At 42.1% G+C, this 24140-nt stretch overlaps 1 protein-coding gene across 1 annotated transcript in view; it reads left to right on the forward strand.

Annotated features, from left to right (window-relative positions):
* The window catches only part of GRID2 (glutamate ionotropic receptor delta type subunit 2), a 2613212-nt gene that overhangs the window by 2548371 nt on the left and 40701 nt on the right, over window positions 1-24140 (forward strand). The window contains exon 15 of the mRNA XM_085641143.1: window positions 13999-14239. Within this exon, the coding sequence (XP_085497269.1) occupies window positions 13999-14239 (241 nt within the window). The remainder of the gene's footprint in view (window positions 1-13998; window positions 14240-24140) is intronic.

Here is a 24140-nt window from a genome sequence, read left to right on the forward strand (position 1 = left end):
AAGTTCTGGTGTCAAGGACATCAAACCTGGGCTTCTATTGGAATTCTCTAGGGCATATTATCAAGCCCCTTATCGCTGCTATAGCGGCAGTTTCCTACCGCTAAAGCGGCGATAATGGTATCGCCGTTCTTGATAATATGGCCAGGAGAGACAAAAGCAGGCAGAGAATTATTTTCTTGAACCAAGCACTTAGGTAGAACTTGGAAACCAGCACATGCCCAGATGCTCCTGGGACACTAGTGTGGGCAGTTTGCTTGTGGCTCGGCGCCATAAAGTGAAGTGGCAGCAGGGGGTTTCTGGGCAGTTCAAATGGAGAGCCAATGTAAAGACTAAAGTAGAAACTCAAAGCCATCACACACCACGTGGGAGCCATTCGAGGGCATATGAATTCGGTGGTCCTGAATAGGGTGCACAAATATTTTGTAACACCTGCACAATTTCAGGTAGTTCCTGATTATTGACATTCACATAGTTTTTCTACATGGCCGGGCACTTTAACACATAAAAGGTAATGGGAGTTATGATAAAAATAAATAGCCTAAACCACTGGCAATTGCTCTGGGTAGCATTTAAATCAATTGGGGCAGATTTACAAGCTCCTTGCCCCGCCATTGCATCACTTTTCCTGACGCAACGGTGGCGCAAACAATGCGACCAATTTACAATGTGACACATCTAGGGAGATGAGATACTTTGTAAAGCTCTGCGTCACATTATACCTGTGCCAAGTATAATGTATGCAGGGTGGGCGTTCCCACGCAAAAGGCCACGTAGAACTGATGCAGTGAAATTTACATTTCACTGTGTGACTTTACGCCTTACTGAGTCAAAATCCCTATGCCTGCTCAGACCAGGCGTAAGGAATGACACAGGGCTTTTTGTATGTGACTCACCTATCTGTTGTGGGGCATTGCTGGAGTTACGTCACTTTCATGAGCATCTCCAGCAATGCGTCACTTTTCGGCCAACCGATGAGTCAGAATTTCTGACATATCTGTTAATCCTTGCGCCATGATGCACTGTATTGCAAATACAGTGCATTTATGTTGGCGCAAGGACATTTGGCGCTGGTGCAAGGAAACTGACGCATCTATGCAGATGTGTCAGTTCCTTGTAAATCTGCCCCATTGTTTTTTAGCCACTGTACCACTTTAGAGAAAGGTCCTCCTTATGCAAATCAGCACAGATCCTGCTTCTTGTGGGAAGAGTCCATTCTGAACTGGCAGGTCAAGGCCTCTCCATAAAGGAACACAAGCAACCCAGACTGGCCTTGTTACACCTCGTCAGGGAGGTATAGATTGATACCTTTGGCACAGTGGACACTTTCATCTGTCATACATTACTGCAGGTTTTAAAAATGCAGCCAGCCAGGGCCCAGTAGTGTAATACAGGTGGGTGGTGTAAATATACACTTCAGCTCATATATGACAATTCATATCCATAATAACAGTGAACATCCTATGCCCGCTTACCACGATCATATTGCAAAGTTAAATAAGGTAATTTGATGTAAACAATTTAAAAGTAGATATTTAGTGGAAAGGTGGATGCTCTATGACACTGGTAATCAGTCTCACAGCGTAGAGTACTAATGCCAGAAAACCCAAATAGAAAGTGGTGGGGTACTATCGAGAAATCAAAGGGCTTATTTACAACACACTACGTTGACGCACTGGCGGCGCAGTGTGCCTGCCCATATTTACAAGGCCGCGTAAAGCCACCCTGCATGGCCTTGTAAATATTATTCTGCGTGAACGGGTGTTCTATGGGTGTTGCTGTGGATTTTCCTACACAACATCCAAGGAATCTGACAATTTCTCAGATTTAACAAAACCTGGAAATGCGACAGATTCATAAGGTAAGCGCAATGAGGAGAAATACCTTTATTTCTCCTTGTTTTTCTTCTTTCTATGTGTGCTGCATTCTGCAAACGTCTCTTGTGATTGCTTTTGTGCTTTTAGGTGTCCCTTCCTGCACAAAAACAATCACCTCTACAACGCAGACACCGTTGCACCATGGAGCAGGGGTGCCTGCGTTGACTCATGGCAGCCAATTGTGTGCCTGTGCAGGGGAAAAGGACAGGAATGCGCCGTATCGCATAGATATGGCACATTCCTGCCCTTTTGTATTGATGCAGGACAGCACAGCAAGATTCCTTGCGACACTGCCCTGCGCCAAAACCTCATAAATGAGGCCCCAAGTCTTTTCCCACATCCAGTGATGCCCTGAAATGTTAGTAGAGCTAAGCAGCGTACATACAATCAGATGGTCCTGTGTACTGGTCCCTGAGTCATTTCTATATTTTACAAAGTCACTACCTCATATTGATGATTTTCCATATAGGTGCATGCCAGTTTGACAAAACCAGGATGAAGAAACTCTATCTTGTGCGATAGCCAAAACAAGGAAAACTACTTTCTATGAAATTTGATTTTTTTGAAGAAAAACATACACCACGGCTGGATTTCAATCCCGGATCCTGGATATAGAAATTCATACAATTCCTAAAATGAAAGAAATTGCAAGCATAATTGTTTTTTTTTTTAAATGTGATAATTAAAGGGCACTGGAAACAAAGGGTTCACAAATTGTGCTAGTCTTTATTCAATGTGTGCTGCTACCCAGGAAAGCAAAACAAGTAGGGACATTGAGAGACAAAAGAAGACAGTCGCAGTAGGAGAAGAGAACAAGCACTTGCAATGCAATAGGTCTCGTATTTACGCGGGACCTATTGCATTGGAAATAGTAGTCATCACGGACAGCCGGAGGGTGGGCTAGGGAGAAGGCACGGACAATTTGCAAGTCGAGAGCACACGAACGGGAGTGTGGGCGGGCAGGGGGGGATAGAAGGCACTGACAATGGGAGGGAGGGGTGAGTAAAGAAGGCAATAGGAGAACCTCATTAAAGATAATAGTGCTCACAGTCTAAATAACACGTACCGTGTAACACTCGAAGTAAAGGGGCCAGTCGCCATAGGAGGTGACAAATGAAGAGGAGGCGGTACTAAGGAGGGACTAACAAGCCTATTAATGAATCAGAATTCAGCATTTAGGACAGACAATGACACAAGCCAATGGCAAACATGGGCGGAGAGTGGGCGGGGCTTCTATTCGCTACTCGTCAACAATAAGTCTCACAAGGCAGCGCATGCGCGCTGGCTCAGGCCCGACCTAAAAATGGTATGTACAACAAAAGTGGATGGGAAGGAAAGGTGGATAGAAAACAGATTGTTAATAAAAACAGAAGTAGGGGGCAAAAATGAACAAGTATCTCAGATACACTGCAGATTGGGGGATGTTGGGTTTTAAAGTAAAAAAACGGTAGGGTTCATGCCCCCCTCCTTACAGGTCCACCCCAGAAGTCTGAAGCATCTGTCGCACCAATCAAATTTTAATTGTGTGGACGAAAAACATGGAACATTCAAAGACACCTAGTGACAGTGGTTGAATGTTACAAGCAGTTGCATCCAAAGAACAGCAGTTTAGATCGTCTTTCATTCTGTACATTAGCCATATGTAAACACTGGAAAATGGAAACAAAAACACAATAAATAAAGTTACACCGTTTTGAGATGCTATCATTTTCAAGCGACACCTAACTAAAGGGCATATCAGCAACAACCGGCGATAATTATCGCTACCCGCACTTAGAGCTAGGATAATTATCGCCGGCTAGCGTGGATTTTTATCGCTGAGATAGCGTGCTATTAGCAACGCTTATCTCAAAAGCGATAAAAATCCTAGCGCTAACTGCCTAACGTGAGATTATCGCTGGAAACCCAGCGATAATCTCACGCAATGTGGCGTTAGCTTGATGATAGGGACTCGCAAATTTAGCCATGATATCCACCTTCCATAGGATATCATGGCTAAGTCAGTCCTGAAGCAGGTGTAAGGAAAGTAGCGATAACAGGGGTTATCGCTACTTTTCTTGCCGCTATGCTTTATAGTGTTGGGCTTGATGATAGGAGAAATGTTGCCTAGCGACATTTCTCCAGTCATGTCAGGTCAGGAACGCCCACTTTGCATCTCATTAGAGATGCAAAGCTGGGCGTTAGGAATTCTTATGCTAACGCAAGTTTTCACGCGTTAGCGTGAGCTTGCTAATTAGGCGATAAAATTATCGACGCTTTTCGTCCGAAAAGGGCCGCAAAAGCGGTGATAATTCTTTCGCCTCGCCTTGCTGATATGCCCCTAAATTAGGATTTGAACTCACTGGGGCAGATTTACAAGCCCCTTATGCCACTTTTGCGTCACTTTTCCCATGTTATAAGGGACTCAAAAGTGACGCGAGGGGCTTGTAAATCTGCCCCACTAACTTTAGGTTTTAGAAAATCTAAGCAACAAAGGTTTAAATTACTGACCCGCACAGACTGTCATAAATGTCGACATATTAAACCAGATTATCGAACAAATTGTTAACGTTTTTCTGTTTTTAGCAAAGTTCTAGTTTTATTTATTTGTTTTTATGGCATGCAGCGGTGAGATGCATTTTAAGTATTCGGCCATCTAATTCGTGTGGCATTTTTTTGAGCGGACACTTTGCAGTCCTCGGGGTAATGCCAGGCGCATCTAATCCGTAAACCTGGGCATTTATCTGTAAAACACAGACTGCACTTCTGAAGTAGCATAAATTGGCAATTGTAATATGCCATGGATATCAGGGTCTTACCTTTCTGGAAAGATCGCTTATTTTAATGCCATATGAATAACTGTTCATGATTAAAATAAAACATGAAAGCTGGGTGATTAAAATGAAAGTTCCCTGTCTGTGAGGTCAATAATTGCCGAAGATTAAAACCACTGATTAGTAAGCACTGAATAGAGCTTTGGCATTCGTGGTCGTCGTCTGCCATCTAGAGGCAGTGTCTTGAACTTCACGCCACGTAGAAAAAATGTAAATCTTTTTTCAGTACCTGTAACGTTCATTCCAGTCTTCTCATCGAAAACTCATTTTCATTTATGCAAAATAGTCATGATGCAAATATTCTAATAGCAATAGTAATAGTCTAATAAGATCTCTGTCATTGCTGTAGACACACAGGAGCTTATTTATGAAAGACTTGCGCCACAGGAACGTTTCTTTTTTTGACGCTCTAGCGGCGCAAGCCTCTCAATCATATCTATGAGGCGATGCAAAGCCGCTCTTCGTGGCCTCACTTGCTTGCCCTCATAGATATGGAGTAAGACAAAGCAGCGCAAGTAGCTGTGGTGCCCTACACTGCACCAAGGAGGCGTTCCATGGGTGTTGCAGTGGGTTTTTCCCAAGCAACACCCATGTATTTTGTTGCAGCCCCAGATTTACTTAATCATGTAAACCTGGGGCAGCGCCAAAACCTTACTCCTCCCCAGAGCAGGTGTAACGAGGAGAAATATGTTTGTTTTTCCTCGTTTTTTCCTCTTTCCATTTGTACTGCATTCTGCAGCACACATAGAAAGAGGAAAACGCCTCTTTGGATTGTTTTTGTACAGGATGGTACCCCTTCCTGCACAAAAACAATTTTGCGTGCAACAGAGGCACTCTTGCACCATGGTACAAGGGTGCTACGTTGGCGCTAGGCAGCAAATTGTGCGCCAAGGCAGGGGGAAAGGACAGGAATTCACTGTATTTCATAAATATGTGCATTCCTGCCTTTCCACATTGGCATAGGGCAGCGCAGCTAGAAGATTTGGGGCACTGCCCTACGCAAATTCCTCATAAATGAGGCCCACAGTTTTCTGAAAATAGTGGAGAAGATGTGGCATGAAGGCCACAGCTGCCGACTTTGGAGATGGGGAAACAGGTTCGAGTCATGACGTCGGCTCAGCATTCTGTGAATCTGGGCAAATCAGTTAGAGGCATATTTATGAGAGTCTTGTGCCTTCGGAGCATCACCTTTTGTGACACTTCGGCAGCACAAACCTTGAAATCATATCTATGAGGCCACCAAAGCTACTTTGCGTGGCTTTGAATGGCCTCACTGATATGGAGTAAGGCAAGACAGCGCAAATCGCTCCATTGCCTTACTATGCGTTTGGGAGATGGTGCAAGGGTGTTGCAGTGGGTGTTCCCAGGCAACACCCATGGATTTTGATGCTTCCCCAGATTTACAAGAGCATGTAAAGCTGGGGAAGTACCAAAACCTTACGCCTGCATGGGTGAGGCGTTACAAGGAGAAATAACTTTCTCCTTGTTTGCTCCTCTTTCCATGTGTGCTGCATTCTGCAGCACACATAGAAAGAGGAAAACGCCTCTCAGAATTGTTTTTGTGCAGGAAGGTGCCCCTTTCTTCACAAAAACAATCCTACTGACAACACAGACGCCCTTGCACCATGGTGCAAAGGTGCCTGCTTTGGCGCTGTGCTGCTGAAATGGCACCCGCTCTGGGAGAAATGACAGTAAAGCATTATATTAGATAAATACGGTGCATTCCTGCCCTTTCACTCTTACATAGGGCGGTGCAGCAAGGGGACTTGAGACTCTTAATCTCCCTGTGCCTACCAAAATTAAATGCATCCTTATGTAATGTAACTGGTGCTCGTGTAAAGCACTCCCAATACCTTCGGGTGCAGTTCGCCTATATTAAAAAAAAACTTTCTCGCTGTTCTGTGTGAGCTAGACGCCACTTCCCAAACCAAAGTGCTTGTGGCGCTGATTCACCATGCTGCTGTTAATTTTCTCTAAAGAATCACTTAATGAATCAATCAACCAACTTTATTTTGGTTCACAGAACCCTAAAAGTACACAATAAAAACTTGTAGAATCACATAAAAACGTACAGGGATACAATATGGAATTTTTTACAATACAATGAGTTAAACACATTTAAAATAGTATTGCATTCATTGTGAGGCAATGCAAATTGATATCCTGCCATGCTTACTCAACTACCAGAAAAACAGAAACCTCAAAGAGAGTCAAGAAATGGGCTCAAAAAGGGTCCACTATGCCATCTGGTAAAATATGAGGTTTAGCAAATTGGAAGATAACTCATTAACACCTGCTGTCTCTATGAAAGTTAAAGTGCATAGTGCATAAAAGTGCATAAAAACACTAGCAAAGTTAAAAAAAACACGCCCTTATGACAATAAGTTCTCACCAAGAAGCCTCACACTAACATGCCAGATTGAGCATGGGAAACATCGGTCACATCGCGATATCTCTACAACGCAGGTATTACAACGCAAGTAATGACTTGCGCTGGATGGCGCTCTAAGACAAGGAATAGTTTGATTTACTATCCCAACACCTTCCCTACTGTAACATAGGCTGGAGTTGGAATAGTAAATCTTAGTATTCCTAAGTACAGTGCCCTCCAGTGCAAGTCGTTGTAACGACTTGCGTTTTAATACCTGCGTTGTAAAGGTATCGCAGTGTAAACACCACGATGTAACATCGCATATTCATTGAGCATAGATAATTAGAGATTGAATACACAATGCTACTCCTGGTATCTGACTTAAAGATTCTCAGCGCATTGAGCCCGTCTTTAAGACCGAAGAACCGACAGAGAGGGGTAATCCAACTGGCACGCTGTTTTGCAAAAGCACAACAGAAGACTAATAGGTGTTCTTCATTTTCGACGGTGTTACAGCCGATGGGACATAGGTTAGTAGATTTGTAATTTTTGTACCATGAGCAAGTAAAAGACGCTATGGACAAAATCCCTAAAAAAGGGCTCTTGAGAGTGGAACATTTACATAGTCCAAATAATCTTCCAATTGGGGAGTACATTTGACGGACAAGACTTCTCGAGGTAACAGCAGATAGTCTAAAGCAAAAAAACAGTGTTCCAATAGCAAGTTTTAGCAGTTTCCTAAGCACAGGATAGTATTGTAGTGTGATGCAGTAAGTATTCACTCAGTCCTATCCTGGTCAACCAGGCCTTTACATGCGATAGCCAGGGGATTTTGTGTGCTAATACTTTTCTAGGACAATCTCTAGAAGGATCCAGTTTCTCTGTCGTTCAGAGCCTGACCGAATGAAGGATGGGCCTCAGGCAAGCAATGTCTGAGAGTTATTAAAGATTTCAATCATACCTTAATGGGGGTAAAGGGGCGCGGTTGGGGAGCCTCAGCAGGGATGTGATAAAGATGTTTTTGCTTCTATCGAGTATATCGAGGTTGCAATAGCTCCACAAATCCGCCCCATGTAAGGCTCTCCCACATGCTCGGGCCTTATATATCTCCAGGGCTGTTGAGATAGGGTATGAGGAAGCCATGTTAGCAAACAAAATGATAGGTGCAGCTCTGTGTTTTAGAGTCAGTGAGCATTTATCAATCTGGGCGGACCTTCTTTGGGAACCATTGAGTCTCATCCCTATGTAGTCAAACTCAGTGACCCTATCTAATCCGACACCTTTAGAACAATATTCCCCTCAGCTTTTTTCCGGGGGCTATATACCATATATTTGGTTTCACTGCTATTGATTTGTAGGGCGTGGTATTTAACTAAACCTCTCCAAAGGGCATTTAGCCCTGTGCAGTTTTTTAGGGGAGTTGTTCTTGCAGTCCAGAAGGTTGGTTGATACATCGATTAATGAATAGTAGGAAAAGAGTGGGCGCCAGGACACATCCCTGGCTCACACCTCTTCTGATAGGAGCGTCTACCTTGGTTTTGCCGACCAGTCCCCACCTGATTCTGGCAACATTGGCTGTATATAATTGCTGGATTACCATCAGTAAACCAGTAGGCACCCCGCTTTTCCCCAGAGCCCCCTAGAGTCTGCCCCTTGGGACAAGGTCAAAAGCGGCTTGCAGATCTACAAAAGCAACAAATAGTGACCCCCGATCTATATCAACGTTTTTCCATTTTATGGTCAAAAGCTAAAATACTTGATCGATCGTGCTTGTCTTTGTTCTAAAACCCACTTGAAGGTGCAACAGCATGTTTTTAAACCATATCCACTCCCAGATTTGGTCAAAAGTTGCTTACTATTAATCTTCTGAATATTATCAATATGTCTTATAGGCCAGTAGTTACCTGGAACATTTCTAGCTCCCTTTTTAAACATTAGTATGATTTCTGCCCCTCTCCAAGGGTTGGGTATTGGGGTACCTACAGCTATGGCATTGGACAGACAATTTCTGTAGGGACCCCAAATCAAAGACTCAGAGTGAACAAATCTGAGGGGATCCTATTGAGGCTGAGGGCTTTCCCCTACTCTCTGGGCATAAATCACATTGAGGGTTTCTTCCAGGGAAAATTCCACTCTGTCACCGTCAATGCCCACGGTGGTGAGAGAGACCCAAAATCTGTTAGTCCCCTCCTCAAGTATTGGATCTGTGTAAAGATCTGTAAAATGCTTGACCCACTTCCCAGCAGAGATGTGACAATCTGGGCGAGCATATTCCCTATATACATCGTGAGTAACCAGATGCCAAAACCGTCTGGTGGCCTTCTCTTTTCCTGCTTTCAGCAGGTCCTCCCAAAGCTTGGCTTCCCACTGCGATTTGCTTGTCTGAATAACCTTCGAGTATTCCGGTCTTGATAGGTGATTAAACCATTCATGTAGTTTTTGGAAGGTTGTTACATGATTTGGCGTCTTTCACAAATAGTTTTTTCAAACATGCAAATAAGTCTTCATGCACAGCCATGGTCTGGGAAGCTGTACAAATCTGAGACCCCGTCAATTCCAGTGGGAGAGGCAAATGGTCACTATAGTGGCGATCAATGACTGCCATGACGGCCATCTCATGCCAGATCCCCACATCTAACAATATGTAATCGATATTGCTTCCATAGTCTCCCCTCTTAAAGGTTGGTTTTGCTCTATTGTCCACAATTAAGCACCCACTTACATGCTCTTAGGTCATGGGACTCAACTATGTCTGCTGCCGGTAGGGCAGCCCATCGTAGCATTTTTTCTTGAGTTGGAATATAAGGGGATTCCTCAGCATTCATCCTCTCCCTTAGTCAATTCTAGCAATGGAAATTAGGGCTCTAAGCTGGTATTAAAATTGCCTTAAATTACCACATGATGTCCTACCCCATAAGCTTCTAAAAGTTCGTTCAGGGATTTCAGTGTCTGAGAGGACTTGTTAAAAGCAGATGACCTATTATAGATATTAACCAAAAGATAAGGGGTCTCTGACTTTAAAGTCAATTTAAGGACAAGAAGATCCAGGGTGGAAAGTGTGTCAATTACCTTGACTAAGCAGTTGAGTGATTCTTTGATCCATACAATAATCCTGCTTTCGAGAGTAAGGCCTCGATGCTAAACGTAGTGAAGCCCTGCCTATAAACCTTATTGACCGCCCAGGTCTTGTGGAAAATGGAGATATGAAATCTGTCAATGAACCCACCCCAGTCCTCATCTACCAATTTCGATCTGATTATGGCTATGTTCCAGTTTACTATCATTACTATTACTGGCAAATTTTGTGGGTAAAATTTGTGCTAAGATGGACATCCGTGTCTCCGGTGTGAGGAGCTGATTTGAAAAGCATGGGGCAGTTGGGCACAATGGTCATAGGATACATGCCAGTTGTTGGTAGTAAACGAGGGTACAGGGTGATATCTGGATCGTTTTCCATAAATATCGGTGAGTCTTTGGGTGGAAACTTGGATGAGTACTAGGCAAAGGCGGGGACACACCAATATTATTAGTATGTGGGAAATGCAGGTCTTTATGGATTCAATACCTTCTTGTATGCCTTTGGGGTGCACGCAGGAATAGTGTTGGGGGTCTTCAGTGGCTTTATTGAGATCTCCAGGGTGGAAAGAAGTAGTAAGGTTTGGGGTCCCAGTGCTCATCTAGAGGGGAATGCTTGAACGTCCTCCGGACAGTTTATCAAGAGACCCCACTATACCCAATGTAACTTGTTTTAAGTGTTTAGTCTCATCCCTTAATGCTTTGATACGGTCAACTGCCTCTTCAAGAGTTGAGGGGTTGAAGCTGTGCATGTGATTATCGATAGGATGATCAAAAGAACATTTTTAAGTCGGGTAGCGGGACAGTGATCTAAATGCAGAGCTACGAACCTGTTGGAACACTCCACATTTGGAATTGCTCGTACATTCCCCATATCATTGTGTAAATTAGGAGGGGATCGTTGCTCCTTAGATTGGGAGGGTAAACATTAGTAGGAACTTTAGGTGACCTTGGTTCCTTCCTAAACATTTTTGCCACCCCTCCCCAACTTTAGATGTGTTATCTATGCCTGGGGCCCTAGTTTTTATTATACTTTCCACGTTGTCAACTAGGGTGTCAATGTCGCTAGCCACACAGTTTGCTGCTGCATGCTTGGAATGTTTGAGGGGGTTTGGATTGAGTAGAAGCACCTGTAGGGCTAGTTGTCGCCTTCCTTTTCCCCATAGTGACCATTAAATCAACCGCCAATTAGGCTATCACAATTATATAAAATATATAGGGGACAACAGTACCTTACGTCTTCAAGGTTTGCCGTGACCTCAGATCTCCAAGCCAAGATCCAAGGGAAGGATGGCCCTGCCTTATCCTGGCTTGTTAGGGCGCATCCCGCACTGCGGGGCTGAAACATTGCTTATGAGCACAAAAACAGGTGCTACAGGCAGGACCTAAAGGCACAGTGTGGGCTGGAGCCTGAAGTCCCGAGTCCCAGGCCTTATTTAGAGAGGTATAGGATGAGAGTTTTTTGTTGTTGTTTTCTTTCTTTCTTTCTTTCTTTCTTTCTTACTTTTTTCTTTCTTTCGAGTAAAGTTATAAAATATATAGATACATAATTACACTTTAAAAACCAAAGGTTACAGGGATATAATAGTTAAGGAATAGAATTTGAAAAACCTTAGAAACTCACTGAAAAAGCCAATGGCTACATGGACGTTATAGTTAAGCTGAGATTTCACTCATAGACAACCAGTGAAATTCAGCAGTTATAGTTACTTAGGCTAACTATAACTTACGCCCCCGCAATGCACAGCTTATGACCTCACATATTACATCACTCATTCCTACTCCCCTGCTCTATAATACAAACTTGTCTACCTAACCCTATTCCTTTTTATCATGGAAAATAAGGACTGAAAAAATTAATTATCTTAACTAATAGTACACAAGTAATATTTCAGTGTTTTTATAAATGTAACATTGGTTCACCTTTTTCTGTTAACCTTTTGCTTTGATGTACACCTAAACATTATTTTTGGCTCAGGGTCTTTCTCCCCCCGCCCCATGTTACCCAATGCTGCTTGCTCCAGTGGAGCAGAGGCAGGACATGTGGCATTGGCTGTACAGCCTTGCCCTGCTCCAGGAAATTCTGCACTCATCTGCGGTGCAAGATCCTTGGGGTGTCAACTTATATTGGTGCAGTGTTTTATGTCCCAATCCATTTCACTACAGTCCAGTTGAAGTTCAAAGCTCGGCATAGTCCAGGATTATATAGTGCTCCAAGATACTGAGGGGCATATTTACTAAGAGTGACGGAGTGCGGTGTTAGCCTTCCTGGCTTAACGCTGCACTCCACCACACCTGAAACGCAGGGCTGTACCATATTTACAACAATATGGTGCAACCCTGTGTTTCCCCCTGCGCTGGAATTAAATTTAGCAGCCTAGCGCCAATCAGACACCCTTGCACCATAGTGCAAGGATATATGCATTGAGGGGAAGGATTGTTTATGTGCCGGAAGGTCTCCCCTCCTGCACATAAACAATCTTTAAATTGTGTTTTGTACAAGAAATTGCAACACGTCATTTTTTTAAAATGATTGTTTATGTGCAGGATGGGTCACCTTCCTGCACATAAACAGTCAATGGTGTTTTGCTGTTTCTATGTGTGATGCACAATGCAGCTCACATGGACACAGCAAAAACTGCGAGAAATTAAACATTTCTCCTTGTTTTGCCAGGTTAAAATCCAGCTTTTCCTGGTATTAATATTGGCGCTACTTATTATTTACGCCACCCTTGAAAATAGGGGCCTGCATCAAAATCAATGGGTGTTGCGGTGCAATGCCCGCTGCAACACCCATTGCCCTCCCCTTTCACGCTAAGCTTAGTGTGAAAGGGTGCCTTATTTACAAGGCAGCGTTAAGCCACTTTAATCTGCTATGATTGATTCCATGTTTTGAGAAAAGACAAACATGGAGTCGAAGGAACTGATCATGAGTGGCCTCTGTCAGATACAATAATTATCACAACTGATAAAATTTGACAATGAAGTGTTCTGAATTTATCAGATAAGACAATTATTGCCTATTCCAACCTTTTGGAGAATAACATGCAGATTTTGGTGCGTATTAATTTCTAAAGGGAGCCCAGCTTTCTTTCCCCATCCAGTGTATAGGTTTCCTACCTCCAGCTTCAGGAATATCAGAATTTAGACTTCCATCATCTAGGGAAACAACCTCACTGCCATATACTGAACATTAGCAGGATAGGAAAATACAGAGTCGTTTTCCACTGTGACATTCTGGTAGGTTTGACCTGCCGAAATTCCACATCCAAGTAAATACTTGTCCTTTTTTTACCTATCAAAGTGTTGCAGGTCTGACCTGCCGAAATTCAACAAAGGTTGTGAACTTCATCATACCCTGTAAATTCAGGGAGTGGTAAACCTCACAACACTTATAATTTTGATCATGTGCTTGCACAGGGATCACAATTTTGGGGGATTTGCATTGAATTTGTAGAATTTGCTTTCCTTCTGTTTGAGAAAAAAACATTTATCTTCTCTTGATGAGAAAGCAACTCAAAACATGACTTTACCAATAAATATGTTCTCTTTCTGCAAACATATTCCAAGACTTTACCTTTCTTCCGCTATGAGACTATGGGGCATATGTACAATAAACTGGGGCTCCTTTGCCAGAGAGTAAGCATAGGTTTAAGTATTCTAGACAGAAATGTTTGCTGGTGTTCACTTGTAATGCATGTTATGTATTCATCCTCAACACATTAGCCTTGCTTTTGTCACAAACAATAACACACTGCAGGGGCACTGTCCCAAACCTGACCATTTAATTATGCCCACAATTGTTATCTTGTATGTCTGATAGGTCACTTTTGCCAATAATACAACTTGTCCTCTTTCCCTACAGAATTCTCGAACTTCAACAAAGTGGAAACATGGATGTTCTGAAGCATAAATGGTGGCCAAGAAATGGCAACTGTGACCTTTACTCCTCAGTAGAGCCTAAGCAAAAAGGCAGTGCCCTGGACATAAAGAGTTTCGCAGGAGTCTTCTGCATTTTGGCTGCTGGCGTTGTCCTATCCTGTTTTATAGCAATGGTTGAGACGTGGTGGAACAAAAAGAAAGGATCAAGAGTGCCTTCAAAAGAGGTAAATATTTTCTTCAGAATATTTCTAAAATTCTTTGATATTAGACCGTTTTTCTGATTTACTTAAACTGCCAGGGTGATGCTATTAGCAGCGTATTACATATTGTAAGTGTGCACTATTTTGATGCATTGCTTTTTGCAGTGGTGAAGATAGTGTGCCACAGCAAACATCAATTCTTTTACAATGTCTTAATTTCCATATGGTGCTAACTAACTGAAATGGCATGTAGCTCCACCCAAGCAGTTTGTGTAATTCAACCACTGCTCATGGGTTGGGAGTCACAATATTCAGTTTTTAATATCGGCTCCATAGTATCAACTTGCACTATGGTGCCAATTTAAGTAGATGTGGAGTTAGAACAGCACTCTACTATATAGCCTTACTTTGACAATATAGTGGGAGTTGATATTGTGAAGTCAATATTTGTGCAGGTTGATATGTTTGGCTTCAATATCGGGACATACACCAGACGTAATTCTACACCCCATAGAACATATATATATATATATATATATATTTTTTATAGAGTTTTATATAGCGCGATCTTGACCTGAATCGGGTATCAGAGCGCTTTACATAGCACCAGTTGCATTACATTAGGACACATTCATTTTTGTTAGGCACAGGGAGATTAAGTGATTTGCCCAGAATCACAGGATGTTCAGCATCATTGCCGAGACTCCAACCCAGTTCCCCAGATTCGAGGTCGACCGCCCTAGCCATTAGATCAACTCCTTTACTAACTAAACTAAAGTCTTCATATTTTAAATATTAAGGCGACAGTGGCTGTGAGTTAGGATACTTATGACATGCATTATTTGCTCCATGATCCTCTAGGATTGTGATATCCCCTTTACTTAGACTTCTCCTCACATATAACACAGGGGAAAATGCAAGCATTGTGTGAAACACACATTCATTTAGGAGTTTCCATGACTGTTGTAGAAATGTTGTTCTCTTTGTGCAGTTGCCAAAAGGCAAAATTAAACTTTGGAAATTTTCACTTGCAATCCATCACAAAGTTTCTATTAGGAAACAGATATTTGGTGTGTGAGTGAGCTAATGAGGGTGGGAAAAAATAAGAGAAAGAAATATAGAGAGTGAAAGACAAAGACAATGAGACAATGAGAATGGAGCCATTCAAATAAGGATATTCAGGAGCCTTTGTTTGATTTCTCTACATTGATAAACATGAATGAGATTTTTCAAAGCAACACACCCCAAAAATAAAGAACATGATTGGGAATGTGCTGATGATGAAATATATTTTCCTGCCAACAAATCACAGTATCTGTGATTTCTCTCCCTTGTCCCAGCCAAAACACTTTCACACTACAAGATCTGAGTGGGGACAGAGAGCCCAAATAAGGATTTCAATACAGGTGGAAGTTGCAGTGAACGAATGTGAACTTGAGTATTTAGGAGGTAGATTGAGAATCTGGATATCAATATAACAAAGAATGGTAAGTTGGAAGAGCGCAAGGCATATTAATGAATCCCCACCTACCATTCAAAATTGGGAAACATCTTCAGTACAAGAAAAGGGTTTGTAATGAAATGAACAGGTATACAAAAAACAAAAACTGTGGAGTAAACATTATGCCCTAGAAAGAGGCCTTATAAAATAATATTTTGTGCATTACAACAAACTACCTAAAGAGGGCACTAGCGAACAGAACTAAGGTTGTAGAGGTGCCAAGGATCATCTTCACCACCTACTAAAGTGCCCATGGGTCCACATTTTGTCATCGATCAGCCCTTAACTTGTGCAATAAAAGGAACACCTGCAATAAGAACAGGAATTACCTTACTTTACTGGTGCTCAATAGCAAGCAAATGAGGATATTCCACATTTTGAATTTCTGGGTGTATATTTAGGTATTGTGGATGATCTAATAGCTCTCCCTACAATGCAACACAGTGCAAAAAGCCAGTTGCAGAAGTACCACATCTATGAAAGGTCTATGGCAACACAGATAACCCAATTAATATGAACTCCCATGTTCGCCTACTCTCTTCATGAGTATATTCAATTCAATTCAAAAGAGTTTATTGAGCGCATTTCTACCAAGACGGGTTTCCAAGCGCTGAGGTCTTCTAGCCTCAAGTATAATGATCTTATGCAAACAAATAGGTCTTGAGTTGTTTCCTACAGCAAAGTAAATTATCGATCTGCCTAAGAGTTAACGGTAAGGCGTTCCACAGGTAGGGGTAAGGTAGGGGAAGGAGCGCCTACCACATCTGTCTTTTTTCACCCTGGAAATGGAGAGAAGACTCAGGTTACTAGATCTTGCCTGTCTTTTGATACTATAAGGACTGATCAGGTAATGAAGGATATGAGGCCCTTCTTTGTGCTTCACATGGTGCACCAATGCTGATCAAGTGAAAATGAATGCTTATGATTATGGGCAGCCAATGTAGAGTGACAAGTGCCGGGGAGGCAGTTTGGAATTTAGAAATACCCAAAAGGATTCCCGCCACAGCATTCTTTCTGATTGACCTGAAGTATTTTTGTAACAGAGAGTGGACTGCCCAGATAGAGACAATTCCTGTAGTCAAGGTTGGATAGATAGCACTATACCTTGAAGCACCATTCTCCGGACTGCAACTGGTAGCCAGCTAAACATCTTCCTGAGGGCTCTTAGGAGGCCAAAGCAGCTGTAAGGCCAGCTTGTTCGCCGGAGCTGCCATTGTAAATCTGCTGTTGAGTATGACATGCAGGCTTTTTACATCTGGCTTGGGACAGATGGTCTCCTAAGGGGGAGGGCCAGCTTAGCTGGTTCCAAAGCAACGGATTGTTGCGGACCACTGAAACTTCAATTTTATCACCATTTAACTTGAGATAGCTAGCAGCCATCCAATCGGTGACTTGCTTTAAGCAATGTTAAGTTGCTGTGAACTGATACCTGTATTGGGAATATGAAGAACATGATCTCTGTATTGTCCGCATAATACACCATAGCAGAACCTAAGGAGCAAATGATGTCTGACAGCGGATTAAAGTAAACGTTGAGAAGCGTTGAACTCAGGGAACAGCCCTGGGGAACATCACGCTTTAAGTGAAGGGTGGCAGAAAGGAATGGCCCCTTGCTGACTTTAAAGTTTCTGTTGTTTAGAAAAGTTGAGACCCATTTTAGTACACTTCCTGTGATCCCTGTTTCTTCCAATCTACACAGTAGGCTAGGGTAGGAGACCGTGTCAAATGCTGCACTAGGGTCAAGCAGAATGAGAGCCGCTGAACCACCTTACTCAAGGACCTTTTTAAGCTCCTTCCTGGCCACCAGGAGTGCTGTTTCTGTACTTCAACCTGACTGGAAGCCAGTCTGAGTAGGATTTTTGCGATTCCAGACATAAAGACAGGTGGCTATTTATCGCCTTTTCCAGAATTTTGATAACACCAGAGAGGACGTAGCTAGGCTGTAGCTTTCAAATAACTCTGGGTCCAAAGAAGGTTCTCCTAAGTAAAAGTCTATTGATCGCGTGCTTCCATGTGTCTAGCAAACTGCTGCTATCCAAAGATAATTTATATATATCTCAGTAAGTACTGAAAGAACGGCATCCCCCCTTTCAAATGATATCTAGGTGTGCTGGATCCAATGTGGCAAAAGACACACAGATGATGGACGGAATGCAGAGCAAAACAAACATTCTCCCCCAATCAATAGATCTCGGTTTAATCCATTGTTCTTTTTCTCACCATCCCATGCCAGTTTAGACCTGGCCATATGCAAATCAGTCTTGACCCTGTGCCTCCTGAGAACAGTCCAAACCGAACTGCGAAGCCAGGTCCTCCCTGGACCGGGAACAAGCATCCTGGGACTGGTTTTGTGGCATCACCCCTCATCAGCCAGGCTAGCTTGAATACAGTGGCACAGTGAGCCTGGGACCTACGTCTGGGCATACCCAGCACACATAGCATAAGAATGCAAAAGACACACAGATGAAGGGCAAAATTCAGAGCAAATCACACATTCTCCCCTAGTCAATAGATCTGGGTTAAATCCATTGTTCTTTTGCTCACCATGCCCCCCTATTTAAGACCTTGCCATATGCAAATCGGTCTTGACCCTGTGCCTCATGCCTCATGAGAACAGTCAAGACTGAACTGCCAAGCCAGGTCCTCCCTGGACCGGAAACAAGCATCCTCGGACCGGTTTCGGGGCATCACCCCTCATCAGTCAGGCTAGCTTGAATCTAGTGGCACTCACGAGCCCAGGACACACGTCTGGGCATACCCGGCGCACATAGAACGAGAAAGCAAAAGACATGCCGATGATGGACAGAACGCAGAGCAAATCAAACAATCTTCCCCAGTCAATAGATCTGGGTTAAATCCATCGTTCTTTTTCTCAGCATGACACCCCAGTTTAGACCTGGCCATATGCAAATCAGTCTTGACCCTGTGCCTCATGAGAACAGTCCACACCGAACTGCCAAGGCAGGCCCTCCCTGGACCGGAAGCAAGCATCCTGGGACCGGTTTCAGGGCATCACCCCTCATCAGCCAGGCTAGCTTGAATCCAGTGGCACAGTGAGCCTTAGACCTACGTCTGGGCATACCCGGTGCACATAGGGTGAGAAAGTAAAAGACACACAGATGATAGGCGGAATGCAGAGCAAATCAAACATTCTCCACTAGTCAATAGATCGGGTTTAAATCCATTGTTCTTTTTCTCACCATGGCACCCCAGTTTAGACCTGGCCATATGTAAATCGGTCTTGACCGTGTGCCTCATTGGAACACTCCAGATGGAACTGCCAAGCCAGGTCCTCCCTGGACCAGAAACAAGCATCCTGGTACCGGTTTTGGGGCAAGACACCTCTTCAGGCAGGCTAGCTTGAATACAGTGGCACAGTGAGCCCGGGACCCATGTCTGGGCATACCCGGCACACATAGGGCAAAAAAGCAACAGACACACAGACCATGGACGGAATGCAGAGCAAATCGAACATTCTGTCGAGTCAATAGATCTGGGTTAAATCCATTGTTCCTTTGCTCACCATGCTGCCCCAGTTTAGTCCTGGCCATATGCAGATCAGTCTTGATCCTGTGCCTCATGGGAACAGTCCAGACCTAACTCCTAAGCCAGGTCCTCCCTGGACCGGAATCTAATGGGGAGCCTGATTTCACAGCTTTTGTATTGGTTAAACTTTCCTCCTTGCTAACCTGTGGGAATCCGGAAAGTTCAACCTTTGGACTGTCGGCTGAGACCTTCTCGTTGATCAGGTTCTTGTGATTTGAAGCCCCAACAAGTGTGTCGTAAATAAGCCTTGCTTTCCCAAGGAAGTAATTGGCTAATAACTCACAACAGGTTTCGTCTCAGAGGACCTGCACCTGAGGTTGCAGGCTTAAAAAAAGAATTGACAATTTTATAGAGTTCCTTTGAGGACTTAGAGGATTTATCGATCCTTTCAACGAAATCATCCATCCGGGCTTTCCTAACGGCATGTTGATACTTTTTTTTAACTTTCTGCAGATAAGTTGGCAGGTTTCACCGTAACTCACCCTCGACTTCCCTCTTTTACATGCTCTCTTTAATTCAGTTAATTCTGCAGAAAACCACTGGGCTTTGCCTGCAGCCTGAAAGTCTTAGAGGAATTAACTCATTTAGGAAGACGTTAACCCTGTCCTTAAATGCTAAATACTATGTAGAGACATCACCAGATAGACCAGGCACTGAATTATGGAAGGCCATATTTCCAAGACATACTCATTGATAACATTTGAGTATATCAGCCCCAATAATGTCCTTCATCAACATCTCATAACATTTGATTAAGTACTAAAACCAGATTTTGCACCCTAATGCGGAAATACAAAAAGTAGGATCTAAATAATAATAGATAAAAAAAATGTGTCTTGCACAAGCATATTCATGTTAGCAGATCCAGACGATCCAGAAGATTGTTTGGCAGGTCCTTCTAAAGTTTTGTGACACGAAATTAAAAGATCCCTCATGTTCATGCCCTCTTAACGGTCTTTTTCTTAGTTTCTTTTTACCTTGTTGCTGAGATGCAGTCTAACCGTAAAGTGGCTTGTGCATTTGGAGTGAATACTTTACAGTAGATTATAATCTAAGATAAACATTAATGAATCCTTCAAAGAACTGGGAGTGGTATTTGGTAGCTGCTGCAGAAGCTGTTTTCTGGATCACTCACAGTTTTTCCATTTGTTTGCCATGGCCCATACAAACAACATTTTGCAATCAGTGAGTTACGATCCACTTATGGTGCACTCTATGGTGGTTCAATGTTCTTTCACCAGAAATTGTCTAAATTCAAACTAAGAATTAAATATAAGGAGATTAATAAATCATTGCATTCGGTTGATATTCCGCTGACAGTATCACATCAAAGAATAATCCTGTTACCTTTCCTAAAGTTCTTAAGCAATTTTATCAGCCTAGCAGAAGTAGCTATTTTTTAAATTGAGATTACATCAGTTTTTATCTGCTGTTGGATTTTAATATAGACATGCTGAATAAATTCAACGTGATCATTTAATCAACAATTTAATAAACAATGGTTTTTTTTGCTATTATTGACACTGATATGAATTCTGATGTGATTTGGACAAGACGTCAACAAGTAATACGGCATGTAATTTAAAAACCAATGGGTAGAGGAATATTTATTTTCCTACTTCAGAGGAAACTAACAAATATACATATGTACAGTTTGCGCAGTTATTTTACTAAGAAATAATTCAAACAAACTCAAAGCACTTTAGACACCACTACAAACTTGCTGATTCTTGAGAACACGAGGGGTGGACCAGGATACTCATTGATGTTGATAGAGTCAAATGCAGCATCATAATCAATAACGTCGTTCCATCCTTCATTTAGAATTAAAAATAAAGGAACACTATTTACACTTAGCTTGTTGAACGGCTGAATAGAAGTTTCCTATCTATTGTGTTTCAGATATTTCTGTTGATATTTGTTACAGTCCATTTGTTAAAATAATACGGTGATCCTGCACACTGTTAGTTAATACCATTCAATAATATTAGTCCTCTATGCCCTAAGTCTTGCACATACACCCTCTAAAGAGCTAGTGCAGAAAGGGCTGGATTTGTTTGCCTAATTGGTTTAAAACCACATTACCAGTTTACAAGCATTACATGACATTTCATGAACTCTTATTGCTGTTTAGATATAGCCTTCTCCATAGCTATCATCAATAACAGACTCTTGGAAATTGGCCTATAATTATTGGGGTTGCATGGGAGTATAGTCAAATTCTTTGAGAGAGCTGTGTGCCATGCTTGATTGAGGGATTCTGGTATAGAGTCCATCCTGAGAGTGGATGAATGCAATTAGTAAGGCCCAAAAATATTGACTACAAATATTGACTTAAAAAGTATCAACAAAGTAAGTATAGGCAGGTAAGTATCTGCGGTTGGGGATAGACCTAGTAAGGTTTGATAAAAAAATATTACTTTACATTAAAAAAAACTTGAAATTTATTAAAAAACAAAGCTTAAAGTGATGTTTAAGTTAGGTATGGTTATTATATCTTACTTTACATTAAAAAAGCCTTGAGAAATTCACTGAAAAAACAAAGGTTAAAGTGAAGGTGAAAATGTTAGTAAAAACGTTTAACCAAAAAAAACACTGAAATTCACCAGTTATAGTTAACTGAAGTACCTATAACTTGCACCTTCGCCATGCACTGCTTCTTACATATTACATCACTCATGATTTGTTATATGACATTCATGATAACATCAATGCGACATCTGGAATGACAATGAATGACATCACTTTTTATATTGATATGGTGACTCACTGACAAAGCCAATAGACTGGTATTGTATATTGATATTTTCACCATTTGACAAACCCAATAGGCTCACATTCATATAATGAATGATGTGGTGATTTTTTGACAAAGCCAATAGGCTTTCCCTGTCTATTGATGTGGTCACTCCTTGACAAAGCTAATAGGTGTGCTTTTATATATACTGATGTGGCGACTCCTTAACAAAGCCAATAGGCTTGCCTTGTATATTGATGCGGGCACACCTTGACCAAACTAATAGGCCTGCCTTTTATATATAGATGTGGACCCGTTGACAAGCCAGTACACCTGCCTTATTTAAAATCTTACCCTTTATATAAGGGAGGTTGGGTGCATGGCCTGTTCACCACTGGCCAGTAACATTATAATCAAGTATGATAGTAAGATCATACTTTGGGTTAAAATACCTCAGAAATTAAATGAGAAAATCAAAGCTTAAAGTGAATCTATAGTTAGGTAGGTTAGTATTTTACTTTACATTAAAAAACTTCAGACATTCACTGACAAAATCAAAGGTCTAAGTGGCGGTATAGAAAGGGGTGGTAATAATTTGTTACTTTGGGCCATATGTAGGTAACATACTATTTACCGATTCATAAATACCGAATTTTACAGATTCGGTATTCATGAATCGCTTAATAGTATGTAGGTAAACAATTGGTAATTATTACCGATTCAGTAAATATCGGTATTTATGAATCGGTATTTACCGAATCGGTAATAATGCATCCCTTCCCATTCATTCCTATGGGCCTGGAGGCCCATAGGAATGAATGGGAAGCCATTTACTATTACCGATTCGGAAAATACCGAATCGGTAATAGGGGAAGCATAATCATGGGTGGCAGGGTGTCACATTGACACCCTGTTGCACCCCTGATTCGTGCATGTGTGCACATGTGGCACACATACATGCCCTAAGGGCATGTATGTCTGCCACATGGCACTTTTAAAGCAGCCAAATTTAGCTTTTTGAAAGGTATTCGTTATTTAACATCAACCTGTAGTTGGTGTTAAATACTGAATCCTTACTACTGAAATTCACTCACTTGAGTGCTCCCTACATATGATTTAAGGATTCGGTAAGTTACCGAATCTGTATTTTACCGATTCGGTATTTTACCGATCCCTTACCGATTCGGTAAATTACCGAATCCTTAAATCATGCCTCCTACATCTCAAATGCCTAAATACCGGTCGGTAACGGGATATTTACCGAATTCCGGCCGTTACCGACCGGTATTAGCTACCTACATGAGGACCCTAATGTTTAAAAAAACTAGATATTCACTGAAAAAAACAAAGGTTAAAGTAACATTATAGTTAGGTCTAGTAATAATATCTTACTTTACATTAAAGACAGATGAGAAATTCACTAAAAAAACATAAAGAAACACACTGAAATTTTCCAGTTATAGTTTACTGAGCTAACTAAGCTAACCATAACTTGTTCCCCTGCCATGCACTGCTTGTGACCTCACATATCACATCACTCATGACAATTAAATGACTTCATTGATGACATTACTGATGACTAGTAGAGGCTTGCCCAATTAATGAGGTTTGGGTTTCTAAAGAGAGTGGGCTCTACACTTAGCCTGTGCACTGAGAGCAAACTCTGCTTAGTAGGAGCTGACCCACCTAATAGGGTTTTGGAATCTGGACAGAGTGGGCTCTACACAGAGTATATGCACTGAGCGGTGACTGTGTGTAGTAGATGCTTATCTATCACTATCAAAGGAGAGAGAGAGGACTAGGTAGCTAGTCCGTATCCCCGGGGTTTATATGTGAGATCAAAAAGGACTAGCCTAGTTGTGAATTTACATAGACTCAAGACTGTAAGGCAGGGTACAAACCATTTTGTTTGTTCATGAAGCCCTCACCCATCAACCTAGTTGGTGGTATGCTTCATCATCGGGCCCACCCAGTGACACCGAGTGTGTCCCGGGTGTCCCTCGACGCCTGGATACAGCGGAGCAGGTATGTATCTGAGTGTGCAGTGTAGTGACGTGAAGGTGACGATTTAAAAGCTATGCAGGGATCCCAGTAGCCGAGGGTAAATTATATTTTAATAACTGGGTCACTGCTAGCATTAA

This window comes from Triturus cristatus, chromosome 2_2 (genome assembly GCF_964204655.1).
Source record: "Triturus cristatus chromosome 2_2, aTriCri1.1, whole genome shotgun sequence".
NCBI lineage: Eukaryota > Metazoa > Chordata > Amphibia > Caudata > Salamandridae > Triturus > Triturus cristatus.